Raw genomic sequence first — 19,756 nt, 5'->3', positions numbered from 1 at the left:
ACCAGGGTTAGTTTAGTTTACCAGGAAACCTGAAAGGAGCCTAGATTTTCAGCCTTTGGAAATGTCTCTCTCTCGAGCCAGCAGCGATCTAAGACACACATTCAGAATTTCTCAGGGAGGATTTTTTGGGTCTACTTAAATATTCTTACTTTTTCATGTTGTTCATGCTTGTTTGTATTTTATATTATTTTGCTTCTGATGTTTTAATGAAGACAAATTGATGCTTAATTGCATTTATGAATCTCTCATTCCTGCAGCCAAACTCTGCACATCCCAGCCTCCAGGTGGTGCTAAGTCTCAATAAAAAAGTGCCATTTTCTGTGTACTGTTTTATAAACACTGAACTATGGAGACATGTTGATACAAATCACATGGAAATAGATTTGAATCTTATAAATTTGGATCTGAACCCGACTTTGGGCATTTAATAAATCATCAGATGCTGCTAAAACTGTGAGAAAAAGCCAAATAGACGATTTACACATGAATCCTAAACCATATAAGGATGAGAAGCTTTTTAATCTGAATGTTTTGAGCGGGTGTTTCTCTTTTTTCTTTCCTCCACACTTGACATTGCAGCACTGACTCTGACTCTCCCTCTTCCCAACGTGAAGCTGCAGATTCTCGCTCTTGTCTCTGATCCACCAGCATGTAGTCAGCAGGGCGCAGACGGTGGAGCTCCATCCATGTCACCTGCCATCTTCCTGTGCATCGACTCCTCCATCCTCCGCTCCTCTCGTTTACCCACCACCCTGCCCTGCCTCCACCATGCTGCAGATCGGCGATGAGGTGATGTATTTCTCGGCGGTGTTCCTGCTGCTGATGCTGGGGACCAGGAGCGCCACGGGGGCCTCCCTGCTCACCGCGTTCCTCTACGTCTTCATGGTGATGTTCCGGTTCCCCCCGGTGCCCGCGGAGCAGGCCGGCCGCGTCCTCCGGCCCGGGGCTCCTCCGGGCGGCGTCCCGGTGGTGGCGCACCGCGGCGGGAGCCACGACGCACCGGAGAACACGCTGGCGGCGATCAGAGAGGTCAGTCAGCCGAGAGAGTGAGGCTGTGCTCGGTGTTAGGTTACAGAACTGGCTGCAGATAATGTAACACCCACAATTAATATTGAATGTCTGCAGAACTCTCTCTTTAGAGGAAAATAGACAATAGTCATGAGGGTTTGGTGGAATTATAAACCTTCTGCTGTGAAAAGCTGCAGGAGCTGCTGCAGTTTTCAATGTCGTGACTCCTTGTTATTTTGCGGTGTAAGCATCCAGGTCAGGGATGCTCACACTGTGGGAGAGTTCATTATCGGCCTTTGCAGATCAGATGCTCATTGTTCTTATTGTATAAAATTAACTAATGCCATCAAGTCCTGCATTTAAACTCCAGACGTACAGATTTGAAATCCTTGCCTCCTGCATCATCATCAGCTTCATCTCCATCCTCCACAGGACTCCAAGTCTGTCAGGGATCATATTTCTCGTCGCTCTCTGTGATTTTGAAGGAGCTGGATGTGAAGATGAGCTTCATTTATTCCAACTATTGTTCAGCCTCAACCTGCAAAAACACTGGATCCCACATTTCCCCCTCTGATCAGTCACTGGGTAAAAAGTATCTGAGCAAAATGAGGCAGATCTTTGGTCTCCTTTAGGTGTCACTTTGACAAATTATTATATTTTCAGTCTTAGGAGATATCGCAGCTCTTTGAGACTCTTTCTTTCTGCAGGTTGATCATTTTTTTCCACAGGTGATTTTTCTGTCAATTTAAAGGTTCATTGTGTAGAATTTAGGGACATCTAGTGGTGAAGTTGCATGTTGCAGCTGAATACCCCTCGCATGTAAGAACCTGTGGTAACCTTCAGTTGTCATAAAAACTCAAAAGCTGTTTAGTTTTTCCAGACTGGGCTGCTGTAAAAAAAATTAGGTGAAACACACTAGTGAAAACCACTAGGATTATTTTACATGCAATTCATGCCAATAGATCCCTTTCACCTAAATCCTACACACTGGACCTTTAACTCTTTTTAGTAGAGTGTGCACACATTTACAACAAAAGTTATTCTTTTGTTGGTGGTAGGCTACACGTACCTTGGCATTGGCCGGCCTGCAGGTGTTCTGGTTACCTCCGTGCATGATCCACAGCTCCAGTGAGAAACCACAGCAGCTGGTCCCAGGACACACTCAAACCACCGCAGAAATCCAACGCTGTCCTCAATGGAGCAGTTTTATTCTAGTGACCCTGTTGCCAATCAAAAGAAGCTCCCACTGTGGATGATTAATTGTTTAGACATGAGTGTCCAGTTTCCAAAACCAAGATGATGTCAAATCCACCCTCTCTGTGATGAGTCTATTTCCCAAAAACATAGACAAAAGAAATCATAACCTTCCTCTTACAGCCATTACCACATGACTTCTTACCAGCAACACCTGTGTCAAGTAACCCCCCTGATTAGATCCACCTCTCGTCTCATTGACAGCGGCACTACTCCCCCAAGTGGTGGGAGGTTTAACAAAACAGTTTTATTATTTGGACTCATTTACTCCTGTTTTACTCCTGAACTGATCTAAGAGATGAGTACTTCACTAAATCTATCCACCTATCGAGATTTGATCAAAGCTAGACACTGGTCTTCTGCCATAAACATGGAAACAAGTGAAAAAATCTACTGATCATTTAATGCAAGACAGAGCAATACTCAAACACCACAGTATGAACAGTAAATGGTTTGTATCAGAGCACTATTCACCCATTCACACAAAACCATATGAAGTTTTTCTATCAATACGCTAATGTGGTTCAGTATCTTCAGACTGGAGGGGCCAGGGATCAAACCACTGACCTTATGGTTAGTGGATGACCCTCTCAGCCACCCCTAATACATCCACCCACTGTCACACCTCCCGTGTCACACTCTCATTTCCTCCAGTCGTTTGAAAACCTCTGAGGGAAAACACCTGTATTCATTTGTCCTCTCTCTCTCCCTGTGATCTCCTGGTGCTGTAGGCCAGCAGGAACGGAGCCACCGGAGTGGAGCTGGACCTGAGCTTCACTGCTGACGGCGTGCCGGTGCTGATGCACGACGAGACCATTGACCGCACCACCAACGGCTCCGGTCCAGTTAGCAAACTGCAAATTGTCCAACTGAGGAGATTAGACGCTGCTGCTCATCACAGACTGAAGTACGTTTCCTATCAGGCTCACACGTGGAAAACCTTTGCAGAAAAATAGTTCTGCCCAGCGATCCCTTGCTCTTCACATATATGTCACTGTTGAAAGATGTTGGCATTTGAAATCTTTGTTCCCATGGTTTTCAAGCTATAGAGTTGAATGTGTGAAATTGATGCATCAGTGATACGATCATCCCGGAGCATCGTAACAAAACTGCCGTGATTTCTCTCGTCTCCAGAGAGAAGTTCAGCGGAGAGAAGGTCCCAACTCTGCAGGAGGCCGTGGAGGAATGCATGAGACACCAGCTGACCATCTTCTTTGACGTCAAAGGTCAACCTGATAAGGTGCTAAATATACTGACGTAGTTAAGAAAGTAAGAGGCAAGAAAGACGGAGGAAACTGACGAGCAATGTGAAGTCAATGATAACTATCTCTTCTTATTTTTATTATTAAAGTTTTTATTTAGGTGTGTGTACAGTATAAGTACATATGGAGCATTATAAGCAGAAATACAATGGACTAAACCAATCAGAATACTTCTTCAGCCTCTTCAAATAGTATCACATGGTTTCACAATGTTCTTTTGCTAATTTCTCCTGTTTCTTTGTGGAAAATTAACAAGTGTTCCTCTGCTCGTACAATCATCCCATGCCACTGCACCTTACTTATGACCTTTCATACAAACCTCTACAGTGAAAAGGTGTTTATAATATACATAATCAGCATTTTTTATTTAAATTAAAAATAATTATTTTACTGCCTTTCTTCTATATTTTTCTGTTCTCTTGTCTACCTCATCCTGACTTGTATCTTATCTTATCTTGTCCAGGCTGCATCAGTGCTTCGTGAGATGTACAAGAAGTTCCCTGCCCTTTACAATTCCAGTATTGTTTCCTCAATTGAACCCAAAGTTATCTACAAGGTAACAGCATCTAACAACAATACACACTCTAGAAAGTTATTTTAATCTTTAGAAGACAGAACATCTATTATGTTTAAGATTGTCTGCATGAAAGCTGTTTATTTGTTTTGATGACCATGATTATTCCCCCCCCCCAACCAGGTTATATTTTTTTTTTCACCCTTGTCCATTTGTTTGTTGGTTTGTTTGTAACAAGATTACGCAAAAACAATTGGAAGGATTTCAATTAAATTAGTGGAGGCATGTGGGTCAGGGAAGAATCACGGCCTTTTTAAAACCTTTTCAGTTTCTTTGGGGAATAGTTTATGGATCAAGGTGAAAAAACTTTGAGTTGTGTGTAATTTGGTGCAGCTTGATTGAATCTGTTGGGCCCTGGTGGAGGTATGTGCTCTGCTGAGTGCCATTCTATTTTTGTCCCTAATCTAAGACAGACCAGTTTGAATGAAATGCAAAGTCCCGAGTCTGATTTCTATTAAAACAGCTTTTTGGTTTTCCTCCACAGATGCGTCAGACTGACCCCCACGTGGTCACGGCCCTGACCCACCGGCCCTGGAGACTGAGCCGCTTTGGCGATGGCACTCCGCGGACCCTGTCCACATGGGGTCAGCTCTGGACGGGGTTTCTGGACGTCTTGCTGGACTGGGCCCACCATCACATCCTGTGGAAGCTTTGTGGAGTCTCTGCCATCCTCGTGCAGAAAGACTTCATATCACTGTAGGTGAAATTAACAGTGTTTAATCATTCGAGGCGAGGAAAGATGTTATGAGACTATCGACTGAGCTGTTCTCTCTCTCTCCTCCTCTCTGTGATTCAGGGACTACGTCCAGTACTGGGCAGAGCGAGGGGTGGAGGTGGTGGGCTGGACTGTTAACACCGCTGTGGAGAAAAGCTACTACCAAAACCTGCTGAAGATCGGGTTCATCACTGACAGTTTGCTGGAAGACTGTGATCCTCATTACTGAACCATCACACACACACACACACACACACACACACACACACACACACACACACACACACACACACACACACACACACACACACACACACACACACACACACACACACACACACACACACACAGCTAAACACGTACAGGGGTGAACAAATAAAGAAAATTGAATGTTTTCCAATGAACAAAGTAGAACCTGAAAAGTCTTGACTAACGAGACTCCCTGCCCTGTAGTCGTGCTCCTCCACCAACCAGTTTAGTTTGAGTCTACATTAATCCTTTTCTAGAATCATATAAGGACCTTTGCCCTCTGAAATCGAATCCGTTAAACTTCTAGTCCGAGTGACGACTAAAGACAAAAAGGGGACAACATTCTCAAAAGGCAGCCATGAGATATCACAGTCAAGAGGCCAAAAACATGTTTTGTGAGGCCACTTTGACCTTTGACCACCAAAGTCTGATAAATTAATCTGTGAGTCTAAGTGAACGTTTTTTGCTAAATTTTTAACAATTCTCTTTGTTGTTCTTGAGGTATCGTGTTCGCAAGGCAACTGTGAAGAGACTGTGACCTTCGAACACCAAATTCTAATCAGTTCATCCGTGATCCCAACTGAACATTTGTACCAAATTTGAAGACATTTCCTCAAGGTGTTCCTGAGATATCGTGTTCACAAGAACCCCTCCAGCCTCTGACTGTCGCTGAGGCATAAAATAACTGTTTCTTATCTTTTTAAACAACATTATAATGTAAATATTAAATTAAGTTTAATTCAAGGAGAAATCTGGTGCTAACAAGTTCTATAGTGGCAATCAAATGACCTGAGATTTATAGGCTGCATGATTTAGTGTAGAGGTGAGAGTAGAGGTAAGACGTCACATATTTACCTGTAGCTGGCATACAGGTCATTTCCCTTTAATGAACCATGAAGGGTAAACTGAAAACCGCCTTGTCCTCATCCTCCCACCAGCAGCAACACCTCCCACCTCCTCTGGACCAGGGATTAGAGTTACACAACTTTGAAGATCTTTTCTATCTCTCTGCTGATCTCTGAGGCGTTATTGTACCTTTATTAAAGAGACGTCTGTATAAATAGATGTAAGACACGGTGGCTGCTCTCGTGATATTTATTTAATGAACTCTGGAGGATGAATATTCCACACCGTGACGTGGTGATTGTTCGCCTGCTGCAGTTAGACATGTTGCTGCAAGATGTTCAAATGTATAAGAAGACGTTCGTCCTTGAGGAAGAGTTAATGTTCGGCTGCCACACAGGTGTAACTTGTTCTGGTGCGTGTTTAATGACTCGTCACCGGAGAAGGAGAACTCGCTTTGTGATCTGAGCTGCAGGCAGGAATTTAACAAACATCCTCCGTAACATTAAAAGTCCTTCCGCATGACAGTTATTCATTTTACATTTCAGTCATGTCTGTAAAATTCATTAATTCACATTAGGATCCAAAAGCTGCTTTTAATAGCTTCACGCTGCTAAACACTATTTCCCTTCATGTTATCTTTATATAACTTCACTGTTTGGCTTGAATACACTTGTGCTGTGCTGAATCTCATAATCCGTCGGGCAGTGGTGTCCCCACTATTTTAGATTTGTACTTATTGCAGAAGACAACAATATCAACTTATATTTATTATAAAGATTTATAATTCTCTTTATTTTCATTCTTAACATTTACTCCAAATCATCACACTGACACTCATCAGAACATTTAATCTTCCCTGTTTAGCTCAAATCATTTATTGTGTGAACCTGATAAAAGTTCATATTGTCTTTTAAGTGAAAAAAAATATCCTAAATTGATACTACTAATAATAAAACGTTCTGTTGCTGGGTTTCTTTGTCCACTCACTATCATTTACAATAACACAATGACACTAGTCAGTACATAGTGAAGCATGGTTGCGTTGTAAACAGAGATGTGTGTATATACAGTGTGGTTGTGCCGTGACCTCTGTGTGAGTACTGTCAACACAGAAACGTTGAGCAGGTGGGTACATTCCACCCCCACTGAAAAAAGCCTCAACGCTTTATGCTTTTTAACCACAGGGTTAACCTGTTTAATTATTATTATTATTCCTATGACTATTATTATTATTATTATTTAGACGTACATGACACAGACAAAATAACAAAACATAAACACAATAAAAATGGGGGTCACATCCACCACATACCTGGAATGATGGCACCAGTGTAGTCCGCTGCTGTTGCCAGATCTGGGCCGCAAGTAAACCAGCACAATTCCCTGTGTCAACCAAAGGTGACCTGAATTTGTTTGGTGTTATTTGGACCATATTCACCAATTACCACATGGGCCACTTGAGTTTCACATCCATATTCGACCACGTTTGCCAAAAAAGGCCCCACATTTGTTTTGTGATGCTTGGGCCACATTTGCTATTTTACAAGTGGGCACCAGCCTGAACGAGTCCACATCCATATGCCGGGGTACCATCACCCCTAAAACAACCTGTGGCAGAGCATCCACAGCAACCTAACTATGAGATCAAACTTTACTGAAGGTTATAATATTATTATATATATATATATTATTATATATTATAGTTCCTTCACCTGACAGCCAGTCTGGTCTCTGGGGCCCTGATCTCCCTCGTGTTCCAGATTCTGGGGACACTGTCTCTTTAAAGCGCCGGAGGAGGCGTGTAGGGACGTCGAGCGGCGGTGCGCATTGACGGTACGCGTCCTCTCGTGTCTTGTGAATGATAGCTGCCGTCTCAGGTCGTGTGACATTGTGGCTGCGCAAGACACCGCGGCACCAAAGTGACTTTACGGGCTGACGGAGTGAACAGTGAGAACGGCTCGCTGGCTGAGGCGCGCACCGGCTCCTGGTTTTTACGCACGGCGCGGTTCTTCTTCCTGTCCCGTCTCATGTCAGCTCCGTGGTAATTCAGCCTGACCGGCAGAGGAGAGAGGACTGACACCTCTCACATCCACACGGTTCCTCCTGCACCGAGGAGTGTATTGAACTTACCGAGTGAAAGACCTGCTCCATTTGGACGCCGCTTGTTCTCAACTTCAAAGTGCCAAATTCAAAAGTTTACCGGTGACTTTTCCTGCGCATGATGTACACTATCACCAGAGGTCCCAGCAAACTCGTCACCCAGCGACGCACAGGTCAGGGTCTGGACCTTTATGCCACATTTGTGACATTTTGATCAATGGATCTTGTTTGAAAACTCAACGCTCACTTTATCTTTATTCCCCAGGGCCTACGCAGCAGCTGGAGAACAAAATAAACGATTTCAAGCACAAACAAACCTCCTGGAATCTGCCTGAGTAAGTGAAGTGACTTTAAAAGAATTAGAAATGGAATGAAGAATCCTATAAATGCTCCAAGTCGTGTATCTGTGATGCTTTGTCACGTGAAGATTTCACTGGTTTTTAGATTGCTGCATGTTTGCCAACTTTGCATTGGTTGTGTTGGGGGGGGGTGTTAGTGACTAATGAGAGTGTCCATGTACGTCATCAGCTTGAGACAGGCAGAGTTACACCTCCACACTGTAGCCTCCCCAGGGCTCGGCCTGTCTGTGGGCTGATTTCATGCCGTTGACCCGGCAAGGCTCTGCGTGTGACCTTGGGAAGGCGAGGTGGCACATGGTCGTTCATTCAGCTGTTGCACTCTCTGACTCCTACACAACCAACCTTGCTTGACTTTTAAGCCCAAAGGCTGATACTTCCTGCAGGAAAACTATGCAACTCCTCCCTCCCCCCGTGGACTACCTGTAACATGGTCTTCTTTTCCTTGTCCCCACCAGGCTCCCTGCACCCAAGATAGTTTTCAACCGCCTGAACGGTAAAAAGTATCATCACTCTGCTCCGGCTCTCCCCGCAGACGATCATCAGGAAGAGACTTTCACCGCTGCACATGAGGAAAATGTAAAGTTTCTTTATGAGGGTAAGGAAGTAAAATGGAACGGCTGGACTGGAAATACGAGAATATGACACCAAACTAGACTTTTCTCTGTCTCTATGTATCCACTGGCCATTTTGTGAATTATATTTTCTCTCTCAGAGTTTACTACAACTTCTAACCAGCTGCCGCCCTCTCCCTCCCACACCTCACCCACACAGCTGCTCTGATACTGATAGCCATGATAGGCGCAGAGCAGAGACGTGTTATCACACAGTCGTGCTCCTGCATGATGACCCGCGCTGGCTAACTTGTGGGAGACCCGACCGCATGTTTGGTTTTGGCTCTAACCCATCAGCCTTTTTGTCTGCTTTGAGCAAAGACAACAAAAGCTCCAGACAGGGTCCACGTTTTAGTGAGTTTTGGGTGAAACTCTACACACTGACCCAGTTTTGAAGCCTGCAGCCTCTTTTTTAACGTCCACACACTCAGTCTCCAGGAGACTTTATTTGGCCTCCGCTCATGATTTGTGTCCCGCGAGTTGTTGGTGTTGGCTCTCAGTCATCGCAGCTCACAAACAACTTCAGTAACCTTGTGGATGGTTGAACAAGGACACAAGGCAGCCTCCCTCCCCCAGGCCAGCAAGTTTGCTGTTCAGGGTTGATTCCTTCTCTTTGAACACTTGAGTGTTTGATATGAAAACTTGTCTGTATGAGTTTTCTGAAAGTCGTGTCCTGAAGGCAGCTAGAAGACCAAAAGTCAATTGTGATCATTATAGCTCACACACACACACACAACTTATGATTCTATCACAGTGAGGACACTGCATAATGCATTCCCTCTGTAACTTAAATCTAACTCTAACACTAACAAACAGGTTTTAAGTTTAAAAAAAGCTTTTGATACACACACACACACACACACACACACACACACACACACACACACACACACACACACACACACGCTACACGTGACATGTCCACATGCTGCATTATTTGAAACATGAACGTTAGCCAGCAGCAGCTCTTTGAAGCAGTTGTCCTTGTGTACTTTAAGTGTTTGACACTGTGGGTGTGACCCTGTGGTGCAGGACTTTAAAAAAAGAACAAACTTGGACAGATAAGATTATGTTCTGTTACATACTCTTTTTTTTTTCTTCTAATAAATAAACTTAAAATAATCGTCAAACCTCGTTTTGATTCTCTGACATTTTGTGTATTTGAATTTTACCATAAAGGACGAAAAACAAAGTTATATTTGTCTGAAAGTTTTTAAATTGTACTGATTGTGTTGTTGTGTTTCCAGCCTGGCAGGAGGTGGAGCAGCAGGAGCACGGCCCCGAGGAAACTCAGGCAGCAGTTCACTTTAAAGAGACCACTGCCAGCCCACACATGGACAGTGAGTACTGCTTCCCCTCCTCCTCCTCCTCTTCCTCCTCCACAAACTGCTGCTTTTTTCAGGTTCTAGATCTGTATCTGTTTTATGGCTGAACTATAGTGTTCATGTAAACTACGACTGCTTTAAAGGTGGGGAGGGTGAGGTGAGGTTTTCAGCTGCAAAATGCAATTTCACAACTAGATGTCACTAAATTCTACACACTCAACCTTTAAAACCCACAGCTATGAAATTAAGAGGTTTCAGAATCAAGTGTTACTGGTCAGGTGCATTGGCACGTGTGGCCCTGAGAGTTTTTTGAAGTATTGTCACTTCTTAACATTTTTCGTGTTTAGTCTTTTATTATCACAGACCACAGGCCTGTAATCACTCAGGTTGGATTGGTTTAAAACAAACCAGCCAACTGAGAATCTATGGAGCTGCCTCTGATCCTTCCAGCTGGCAGGAAACTATCAGAGGCCTTTCTCTCCCCATTGTCCGAAGTAAATGTGACAACTTTGGCAACACATCACAAATACTAATCTAGTTCACACACTCGGATTAAAAAAACAAACAATGTAACATAGAACACATGCGATGAATTAAGATGACGTTCGAGGGATTGAGATTATTATTTGAATGTGCATAATATAATATAATATTCAGTGGTGTCTTTAGTGAGAAGTAAAATCAAACGTGAAGACAAAATTTTATTGTTTGTGCTTTGGGATTTGATAACTTTGCTTCTTAATTCCTTCACTTGTGTACGTTATATAAAAATATGTATGACAGTGCGTCTGCTGGCCGAACCCTTTGTTCCAGTTTGAGTGGTAATAGTGATAATAATCATAATATTAACTAATACTTAAGGTTAAAACTGAGAATTAAAACAATCGAAACGACACCAAGGACCTGGTTTGTTTTTTATTTGTGGGGGGGGCCTGTACATAGCGCTACGGTAACATGTTGTTGACCTAATGCAGAAATGACTGGAGTAATACAGCAAGAAATCCAGGAACAGGTTTTTTTTAAACATTTTTTCCTTATCACCAACTGCGTTCATTCATTTTCCGTTTCTCCGTTTCAGAGGCTACGAGCACGGTTATATACTTTTAATGTTTCTCATTAAGTAAATGACTTCATTTCTTCTCCCTTCAGACTTTGTGCCCATTGACCTGGATGAATGGTGGGCCCAGCGCTTCCTAGCCAATATCGACAAGCTGTCCTGACACTGTGCTAGGACCAGCAGATCTTAACCGGCGGTCAGGAGGAGAGTCTCTGGCTCCAGGATACGTGGGAGCTACAGGTGTGATGGGTCAGAGTGTCCTGATGTGATTCACGTGGACGGACAGCGCTGGGACGCTGCCGTAGAAACCACAGAGAATCGCCCTCACTCGAACTCCAGCCTTCTAACTGCAACCCACTCCACACCAAACATTCAGTCTGCCACAGGCGGCACGCTGAAGGACAATGTCTAGATTTTTCTCACCATCAACACAGAGATGTCATGATACTTTGAAATGCAGTAAAGTTTTTTTCTTTCCCAAGAATCTCTGAATTGGCATCTTTTTTTCATTGTCACAAGAATATCTCCAAGTTTATTCACCTTCATTTATGATGCAGCCAAAGCTTCATAAACAGACACACACCATTTTAAAACTGTTTATATACATTTTGCCACATTTAGCTTCTTGTTAAACAGATGAACATAATATTAAGTATGAATAAGGTAAAACAGGATAGGACTAGAAAAAGAACAGTAAACACTCCATCAGTCTGAAGGATGCAACGCTCGTCTTCATGAACTGCGGTTTATTAACCCTTCTCTAACTCACACTTAAGAAGTGTTTGCATCCAGGATATTCAGTATGTGCAGGTCACTGACTTGAATCATATGCATAAGATGTTTTCAGACATGAACTCCAGAACATTTACACACGATTGGGTCTAGACATACTCCAGACTTTGTCTTTCACACATGAAGAATGCAGCAGGACATTGTCCAGGTCGGACGAGTTCAACAGAAAAAACATTTTTTTGTTTTCAATCAAATCAACACCGGCGTCGGCCTTTATCACCACAAGCTCTCAAATCTCGTCTTTCCAAGTTGACATCTTATGTGTCTTCTAAAAATGTCAGTGAAACCTTAAGGACAACCTGCTGCTGTATTCTCACATGGGCTCACTAGGACATTCTCCGGAGTTTTTACTAGACGTCTGGCAGGAAAACTCCGGAGAATGGGACTGATTCTCACATACAGCTCCTCCGAATAGTTTCAGGGGAATGTCTGGAGTTCAGTGCCTGTCTAAAAGCAGATTTACTGGAACCTTTCCTGTTTTTAAATGGCAGCACATGTTCGGAGTATGAAAGTCAGACTGAAAGACGAAAGAACAAACTCCAGCTCAGCACAGCCCAGTCTTAGATATTACCAATATTTGAAACTCCTGATGAAACGGTGTTGAAAAAAGAGCGTAGCGACATGGAAATGTTTATGGAGAAGCTCTGTAGGACGCTGCTGGCCCTTCATCTCTCTCCAGCCTTTATGTGCTCTCCATATGAGGACATGAAGTACACCAGAGGGGAAAGAGACGTGTTTTTATGGATTGGTGTAACGCCTGTAGTGCTCTTCAGAAACCTTAGTTCTCCAGCTTGGTACAGCTTCAGTGGCTGCAACTGCTTCAGTCATCAAAGCCAAGTCCGTCTGCACTGCTCAGGTGTGTGAGGCTCTCAGTGCTTCTCCAGAGCTTTAGTCAGAAGATCGTTCAGGCGGGAAATCATCGGTCGGGGATCATCGTTCAGGCCTGCTGTGATCATGGCGTTGTCGTAGATCTAAAAGAAAATAGAGAGTAAAGTAAGTAAGAGTTTAACTTTGCACAGGAAGGATGTTAAACTATCAGCAAATCTTTTTAAAAGATGCAAATATCCTCAGAATCTTTATTTATTAGTTTTTAATGTCATCAAAAGTGAATGTGTTCTCCCTATAAAGCAACAGAAGCAGCTCAGAAAAGAAGGCTTCTTATTAAACATGTGTTTACCTGCTCCAGTAAGAGTTCGGCCAGGTCCGAGTTTGTGTCTTTCAGTGAGTGCAACTTCTTGATCAGATCATGTCTATAAGATGGTGGAAAATGTAAACGACATTAAGAGCTGGACATAAAACCGACTGGATTTCAAGTTATACCATCGCATATTTTTATGCCTTCAATTGACTCAGGTATAAATCCACCCATCTCTCACCCTGCGTTGATCTCCAGTGTGGGCTGCAGTATCTGAGCTCTTTCCTCGGAGGTGCGGGCCATCTGCTGAGTGCGCAGGAAATGGCGTGCAGCGCCCATTTCCAGCACGGTGATCATCGCTGGGTGGGTGTCGAGACGAGGGGTAAGCTGTGGGACCAGTCAGGAAACATAGTAAACATGTCCGGGCGAGGTTACAGTCGAGATGGGTTTTAAGCCAGTTAGGATGAAACGAGCCACGTCAGTGCATCACTGTCTATGTCGCTGCGCCTCAACAGTACAAATAAAAGCCACCCACACACACACCCTGACTCAGCAGACGACTCTGACCCGCTACAGTTTAAACGTTGATTTGCCCCCCCCCCTCGCTTTCCTCTCTCTAGCATTGACACATACACACGCACTCACACACACCGTGTCGTTGGACACATCTGTAAACTCAGACTGAATGTGCGCAGCTATGAAGACAGATTTTAATCATCGAAGAAAAGTATTGATCATTATGTGTTGACCACTGTTGATAATGTATGGGTGGTTACAAACAGTCAACTGTAGTGGGTCAGAGACAACAGCTGACTCAGTGTCTGTGTGTGTGTGTCTGTGTGTGTGTGTGTGTGTGTGTGTCTGTCTGCGTGTGTCTGTCTGCGTGTGTCTGCATGTTCAGCCTGAGAGAGAAGACAGTGTATTGAGTCAGGTTGGACTGAAACAATGAATATATAATTTAACATGATCTGAAAGAATGAACATTGTAGTGTCTCTCTGTTAACACGATTTAAATCGTTCACGTCGTTCATCTATTTTAGAGCATGACAATTTGTGCACTTACACAAGCATCAACCCTGTGAATTTCAGATTCCTGAACACACATTTATCTCATCTTTACCTTTATGTTGGTGACTCGGGGGCCAAGAGCGTTCTTCATCCAGGCAATCAGGTTGTCAGCCTGCTCCTGTGTCAGACGCTCAGAGGCTGCAGAGGAAAGACGACAGGAAACAAGGGTCAGGATTACGGCCCTGACAGCAAGAGGCCTCCTGCTACAGCTGCAAATATGAAATACTAAACATTGACGCGAGGGGGAGGGGTTATGAAGGTATGAACTTTGCGATGAGAGCGAAGCAGACCTGGTTTGCTGTCCTCAAACTTCTCCTCCTTATAGTGATCCACCACGATGTCCGTCTCAACGGAGATCAGTTTCTTCTTGTCGAACTCCCTGAGGTGGAGCAGGGTCAGCTCATCGAACTGCTCGAAGCAGAACAGCACCTGCGAAGACACATGCCGCGCTTTTCACTGGATTTTTCATGGACCGTGTTATTTATTTTATTTTTATAATTGGCTTCCAATAAAATCAATAAACGAAATTGAACCATCACCATCTGTCACGTCAGCCTCTCACCTCCATATCTTTCTGTTTCATGGCCTCAAAGTACGGGGAGTGCTCTGCAAGATGGCGGTTGGGGGCACACAGGTAGTAGATGTTGCGTGTGCCGGCCTTCATTCGAGAGCTGTACTCCATCAGATTGGTCATCTGGCCCGTCGGCAGAGCGGACGACTCAAACCTCAACAGCTTCGCGATGTCCTCCTGTATGAAGACAGCTGCTGGTAAGACAACATGTTGCTGGACAGTGATGCTTTCTCCTTCCATCTTTATTAACAAAGAGTTGTCACCTTGACGTCCTGCTCCTGGGTGGTGATGATGCCCTCCCTCATGAAGAGGCTGTAGTCCTCAAAGAACTTGTTGTACTTCTCCGGCTCCTTCTTGCTTTGGTCCAGCAGGAAGCGGATCACCCTCTGCTGCAAAACGTCACGGAGCTTCCTGAAGGTCAGAGGTCAGGGTAAAAAAATGAATCATCAATCAACTATAAAGAAAATGTGACAATTTTGTTCTAGGGTTGGCAATCAAAGGGAAAGGGAAGAGCTTACATATAAAACACAGTCAGTTGTCAAACTGGTCTTATACCTGATGAGGGCGCTCTCTTGCAACAGCTCTCTGCTCAGATTCAGAGGGATGTCCTCACTGTCCACCACACCTACACAGACACGCACCCACACACAAAACCTGTGAGGGACACTCATTGACATAGTGCATTGGATTCCTTATCCTCTTAAGGTTCATTTAAAGGTTGGATGCGTTTACGGAAACAAACGAAACGGAGCAGTACCACCGAAAATCTGAGGAACCTTTAGAACAGAAGCTCTTAAAGGTCCAGTGTGTAAGATTTAGGTGAAAGGGAACTATTGGCAGAAATTTAATGCAGAATAATTCTCATGATGTTTTCACTAGTTCATTTCATCTAAATTGTACAAATTGTATTTTTCTTTACCCCAGAAAAGACCATTTATATTTAAATACTTTATATTTACATCGAGGGGACCCTCTCTACGGTGGCCGCCATGTTTTTTACATTAGTCCAGACTGGACAAACTAAACACCTTTTGAGTTTTTATGACAACTGAAGCTACCAGAGGTTCTTTTTCATGTTCGGAGGGTGAGGTGAGTGGTGAGACTCGATATCACAAAATTCTACACACTGTACCTTTAACCTCACCTACAAAGAAAATCAAGCACATCAAAGTGGAGGATCCAAACCTTGGAGGAAGCGCAGCCACTTGGGGAGGATGTCACTCGCTTTGGTCTGGATCAAGACCTTCCTGCTGTACAGAGCCACGCTGGAGCCCATCTCCCTGCTCACGTCAAACATGCTCGGCTTCTGTTGGTAAATACAATCTTTTATCAAACCTTTGATATAAATCAAACTTGAATTTAATACATTTCTGTCTGGAGAGAGAAGAGCGTAAATTAATGAATCGAGGGGTTTGTTCAACCGGATCCAGGCCTTGAAGTTTACTGGTTTGATTCCCTAATGTAAGGCTTCCTCTGAGCTTGGCAGTGACAGTAACAGAACATGTGCTGAGCTTCTCACCGCATCAGGAACATAGAAGATGCTTCGGATGTTGAGCGGTGCATCGGCACGGTAGTGCAGCGTGTAGCGGGGCTTGTCGTAGGCCTGGGCGATGTAGCGGTAGAACTCCTCATGCTGCCAGTCACTGATCTCCTTTGGCTCCATCATCCACAAGGCCTGCAGGGAGACGGAGGTCAAATAATGGTTAGCATTTTATTACAATGAAAACTTTCAGCTCAGACTAATTTTTACATGTTTGCTAATGTAAAATCTTCATTCTCAGGGCATCCACCTCAGATGGAATTGTTAAAACATTTTACCTCTATAGGGACAAAATGTTCAGTAAGAGAATCTCATTTTATAATTATCTACTAATATTTAGAGATCAAGTTAACAAGACCACAGCCTCAATTCACCCAAAATCTTCCCTTCACATCAAGTTTTTACTTTCCATAAATACTCTTCTGTTGTGTTTTTAAAGAAAACATTAGTAATACCTGCAGAGTGTTGAGCCGACGTCCATTCAGGAAAATGGGGAAACTGACAAAGTTGCTGTACTTTGTTACAACCTCTGAAAGAAATACAACAGGTCGTCGTCATGTGGAGTGATGCATTAATGAATGGGATCTCTCTGAAGAAGCCTCAGCAGTTTTACCTTTAACTCTGTCCTCAGAGGAAAACTCCTTGCAGTCGTCCTTGAGGTGCAGCGTGATCTTTGTTCCCTGTTGAACACCACCAGCTTCAGCAATCTCAAAAACTCCAGAGCTGGCAGAGACAATGACAGAGAACATGTGAGGATAATCAGGATCACAGCTACATGAACACATTCCTTTTACTGTAAAACAGAATCACACCCACGAACTGAAACAAAATGCTTCCTCGTATTGCTCTCACCCGTCTGATGACCACTTGTACCCAGGTGCATCGGGCTCAGCTGAGCGCGAGTAAACGTCCACACGGTCGGCCACCATGAAGGCAGAGTAGAATCCAACCCCGAACTGACCGATGATGGAGCTGCTGGCCTCCGCCTGGTTCTGCAGAGCATCCAGAAATGCCTGTAATAAATAGAGGAGATGATTATTTTGACAGAGAGTGAGAACAGCAAGAAACATCATATACACACGTTTGAACAAGCTGTTTACTTACTGAACAAATGAGATGCATTTACATGAATTAATAAACAACGAGTAATAATGAGTCACCTTTGAACCGGAGCGAGCGATGGTCCCCAGGTTGGCCACCAGCTCCTCTTGGTTCATCCCCACTCCAGTGTCCTGTTGGGACAGAAATTCCTCAGTCAGTCATAGTCATTGTAGATTGTAGTACCATATTTATCCACCAGGTGGCAATCCGGGTCAAAACCAGACCAGGAAACAAACATTAAGAAACAACCTGTGATGATTCAGATATATTTCATTGAAAAGAATTCGGTGGGAGCATCTATATGGTTTTACTGGAATACATTTGTAAAATTAGCTGTTGCAGGCCAACAATGGAACTCATCCCCACACTGAGTGAAGAAGAGTGGAAACAAAACCAGATCCCATGATCGTATCATTTATTTCCTGCAGTGGGAAACTCTGATATTGTTGTATTCACATAACAACATGTGGCCAACAACACACAGAGCTCTTCAAAGTGAACAGAGATTCACGCAGGCTGCACAGACGGGGCTGTACCTGGATGGTGAAGGTGCCCTTGGCAGCGTCGGTCTGCAGGTGGATCTCCATGGGAGCCGTTTCACCTCCTGCTGTCATCAGTTTGTGACGCAGTTTTTCTAACGCATCACTACCGTTCGAGATCAGCTCCCTGATGAACACCTGGTGGGACGAGAAGGCAGCAGTTATATTTAATAATAATTTAATAATAATCTCACGTCGGCGTAGCTAAGTGGTTCTCCAATACACACTCTCTTACCTCTTTCTCTGAGTACAGGGACCTGGCAACAATGTCCAGCAGCTTTTTTGTTTCAGCCTGAAACTCATGCTTGGAGGATCCGCCTGGAAAAATCAGGGGTAAAACAACATTTTAGATCATGAACCAAACAGATGATTAGCGATGAGGTATCGTATTCAAGAATGATTTGAACTCCAGGTGTTCCAGCACCTTGAACAGACTCTGTGTCACTGATGATGGTGTGGAGGGGCTCCTCCTCCGGCTCTTTCTCTGCCTCCTGGGTGCTGTAGTAAGACTGCTGGCCGACACCGAGGCCGGAACGCTGAGCGCTCCACAGTCTGGCCTGACTGCTCCAGCTCTGCTGCTGCGTGACCCGCAAGTCTGATGACAGGAGGAACAAGGGAGTGGGGAGGTTAGACAACATCTCGTGGATTCACTTTGTCTTGATGGTGCCGTGCAGAACTCAGGTCCAAGAGTCTGACACCACTTCCCCAATGGACCTCATCGTAAGACTTTTACACAAAGTCTGTAGGAGTGCTGGACATGTGTCTGCTAAAAAGACTGACTACAGGAAATCACGACTTATTTCTGACTTGAAAACGTTTAATAGCTGACGTAGTTTTCTGTTTTGAGGAAACTGGAATCAGTGGGACTCACAGAGCCCGTTGTGACATCACAGCACAGAAACCTTTCTTCCGTTAATTAAACGTTTTGGGCGATAAAATAAATGAGTTCAGTCCATAGAGTTTGAGTTTTAAATGACCGTGTAACAACTTTGTATTTTGAGCGTATTGCTGATTTAAATCCACCTGCAGATGTCTCGTACGGATCCGACTGACAGACCGGCTCATAGTGTTCAACTACCGGCCGGTAAATTCAACATTTCGGCCAAATCTCACCTTGTGGCTCTGCTCGGCTAACGATGCTAACAAACATTAGCTCACCTGCGGACAAGGAGCGCGAGGCGGTTCTATTGCTCAGGCCTCGCGTGCACGTCGTTAGGCGCGTGCTGGTCCCCCGGGAGGAACCGAGCGCGAACCGAGCCAGCGCGAGACACCGGGACATGAGGACGGCGGTGGGACACACGAGAGACGCGAAGACAGATTGACCTGCACACAGGTTGACCCGCAGAGACACACACACACGCTGAACGAGAAGACACAGTCAGGACCCCGCGCCTCGTGATGACGTCGGCATGGTGCGTCTCTGTGCTGCCTGATGAGAAGTGGGCGTCACTCAATCGATTAGAATCAGATTCGGTGGAAAATCGAAGCATTTAATTTCTGTGGAATTGATTAAAATCACTGCTAGTTTTGTCCGCGCACGTTTAGAGTTAGTGCTAATTCCGTTCATGATTTAATTCGTTTTCATTTCTTTATTTAACCGTCAAGGTCAAACGGTGATCGTTTTACATAAAGTCAGATTAACAAACGCAA

At 44.2% G+C, this 19,756-nt stretch overlaps 3 protein-coding genes and 2 long non-coding RNA genes across 6 annotated transcripts; 2 read left to right on the top strand and 3 right to left on the bottom strand.

Moving 5' to 3' along the window:
* The first annotated feature begins 570 nt into the window (after positions 1-570).
* LOC109643717 (glycerophosphodiester phosphodiesterase 1-like) lies at positions 571-6,878 on the top strand. Its single transcript, XM_020108914.2, has 6 exons — positions 571-1,029; positions 2,994-3,169; positions 3,397-3,502; positions 3,988-4,080; positions 4,583-4,794; positions 4,895-6,878. The coding sequence occupies exons 1-6, from the start codon at positions 769-771 to the stop codon at positions 5,040-5,042; spliced, it is 996 nt and encodes a 331-aa protein (XP_019964473.2). The 5' UTR covers positions 571-768; the 3' UTR covers positions 5,043-6,878.
* On the bottom strand, positions 1,028-2,906 carry LOC109643719 (uncharacterized). Its single transcript, XR_011241167.1, has 3 exons — positions 2,321-2,906; positions 2,078-2,254; positions 1,028-1,557 (listed from the first exon to the last, which is right to left on the bottom strand). It is a non-coding gene; the product is annotated as an uncharacterized lncRNA (long non-coding RNA).
* LOC138407846 (uncharacterized) lies at positions 4,656-7,752 on the bottom strand. The gene is made up of 3 exons (XR_011241166.1): positions 7,621-7,752; positions 7,221-7,291; positions 4,656-4,792 (listed from the first exon to the last, which is right to left on the bottom strand). It is a non-coding gene; the product is annotated as an uncharacterized lncRNA (long non-coding RNA).
* LOC109643718 (MAPK regulated corepressor interacting protein 2-like) lies at positions 7,703-11,844 on the top strand. Of its 2 annotated transcripts, none has more exons than XM_020108915.2 (5): positions 7,703-8,181; positions 8,274-8,343; positions 8,823-8,962; positions 10,226-10,318; positions 11,453-11,844. In XM_020108915.2, the coding sequence occupies exons 1-5, from the start codon at positions 8,127-8,129 to the stop codon at positions 11,521-11,523; spliced, it is 429 nt and encodes a 142-aa protein (XP_019964474.1). In that variant the 5' UTR covers positions 7,703-8,126; the 3' UTR covers positions 11,524-11,844. The 2 variants fall into 2 exon arrangements, with proteins under 2 accessions (XP_019964474.1, XP_019964475.1); XM_020108916.2 differs by having other exon boundaries at positions 8,274-8,654.
* On the bottom strand, positions 11,206-19,520 carry trap1 (TNF receptor-associated protein 1). The gene is made up of 18 exons (XM_020108913.2): positions 19,265-19,520; positions 18,531-18,701; positions 18,342-18,424; positions 18,104-18,244; positions 17,627-17,698; positions 17,319-17,479; positions 17,080-17,189; positions 16,922-16,995; positions 16,446-16,601; positions 16,112-16,232; positions 15,482-15,551; positions 15,190-15,337; positions 14,918-15,103; positions 14,646-14,784; positions 14,408-14,493; positions 13,529-13,674; positions 13,330-13,402; positions 11,206-13,123 (listed from the first exon to the last, which is right to left on the bottom strand). The coding sequence occupies exons 1-18, from the start codon at positions 19,383-19,385 to the stop codon at positions 13,022-13,024; spliced, it is 2,160 nt and encodes a 719-aa protein (XP_019964472.2). The 5' UTR covers positions 19,386-19,520; the 3' UTR covers positions 11,206-13,021.
* Between the last annotated feature and the right edge of the window lie 236 nt (positions 19,521-19,756).

This window comes from Paralichthys olivaceus, chromosome 5 (genome assembly GCF_024713975.1).
Source record: "Paralichthys olivaceus isolate ysfri-2021 chromosome 5, ASM2471397v2, whole genome shotgun sequence".
Taxonomy (NCBI): domain Eukaryota; kingdom Metazoa; phylum Chordata; class Actinopteri; order Pleuronectiformes; family Paralichthyidae; genus Paralichthys; species Paralichthys olivaceus.
Note: the sequence above shows the minus strand (reverse complement) of the source record. Positions and strands in the feature narration are given on the sequence as shown.

Bases quoted from the DNA above. Each gene is read 5' to 3' on its own strand.
- LOC109643717 (XM_020108914.2), top strand. From the start codon at position 769: ATGCTGCAGATCGGCGATGAGGTGATGTATTTCTCGGCGGTGTTCCTG. The intron at 4,081-4,582 runs GTAACAGCATCT...TTTCCTCCACAG, and splicing joins AACCCAAAGTTATCTACAAG to ATGCGTCAGACTGACCCCCA. The intron at 4,795-4,894 runs GTAGGTGAAATT...TCTGTGATTCAG, and splicing joins CAGAAAGACTTCATATCACT to GGACTACGTCCAGTACTGGG.
- LOC109643718 (XM_020108915.2), top strand. From the start codon at position 8,127: ATGATGTACACTATCACCAGAGGTCCCAGCAAACTCGTCACCCAGCGA. The intron at 8,344-8,822 runs GTAAGTGAAGTG...TGTCCCCACCAG, and splicing joins ACCTCCTGGAATCTGCCTGA to GCTCCCTGCACCCAAGATAG. The intron at 10,319-11,452 runs GTGAGTACTGCT...TTCTCCCTTCAG, and splicing joins TGCCAGCCCACACATGGACA to ACTTTGTGCCCATTGACCTG.
- trap1 (XM_020108913.2), bottom strand. From the start codon at position 19,385: ATGTCCCGGTGTCTCGCGCTGGCTCGGTTCGCGCTCGGTTCCTCCCGG. The intron at 15,552-16,111 runs GTTTGGATCCTC...GTGTCTGTGTAG, and splicing joins GTGGCTGCGCTTCCTCCAAG to GTGTGGTGGACAGTGAGGAC. The intron at 13,403-13,528 runs GTGAGAGATGGG...ACCATCTTATAG, and splicing joins ACACTGGAGATCAACGCAGG to ACATGATCTGATCAAGAAGT.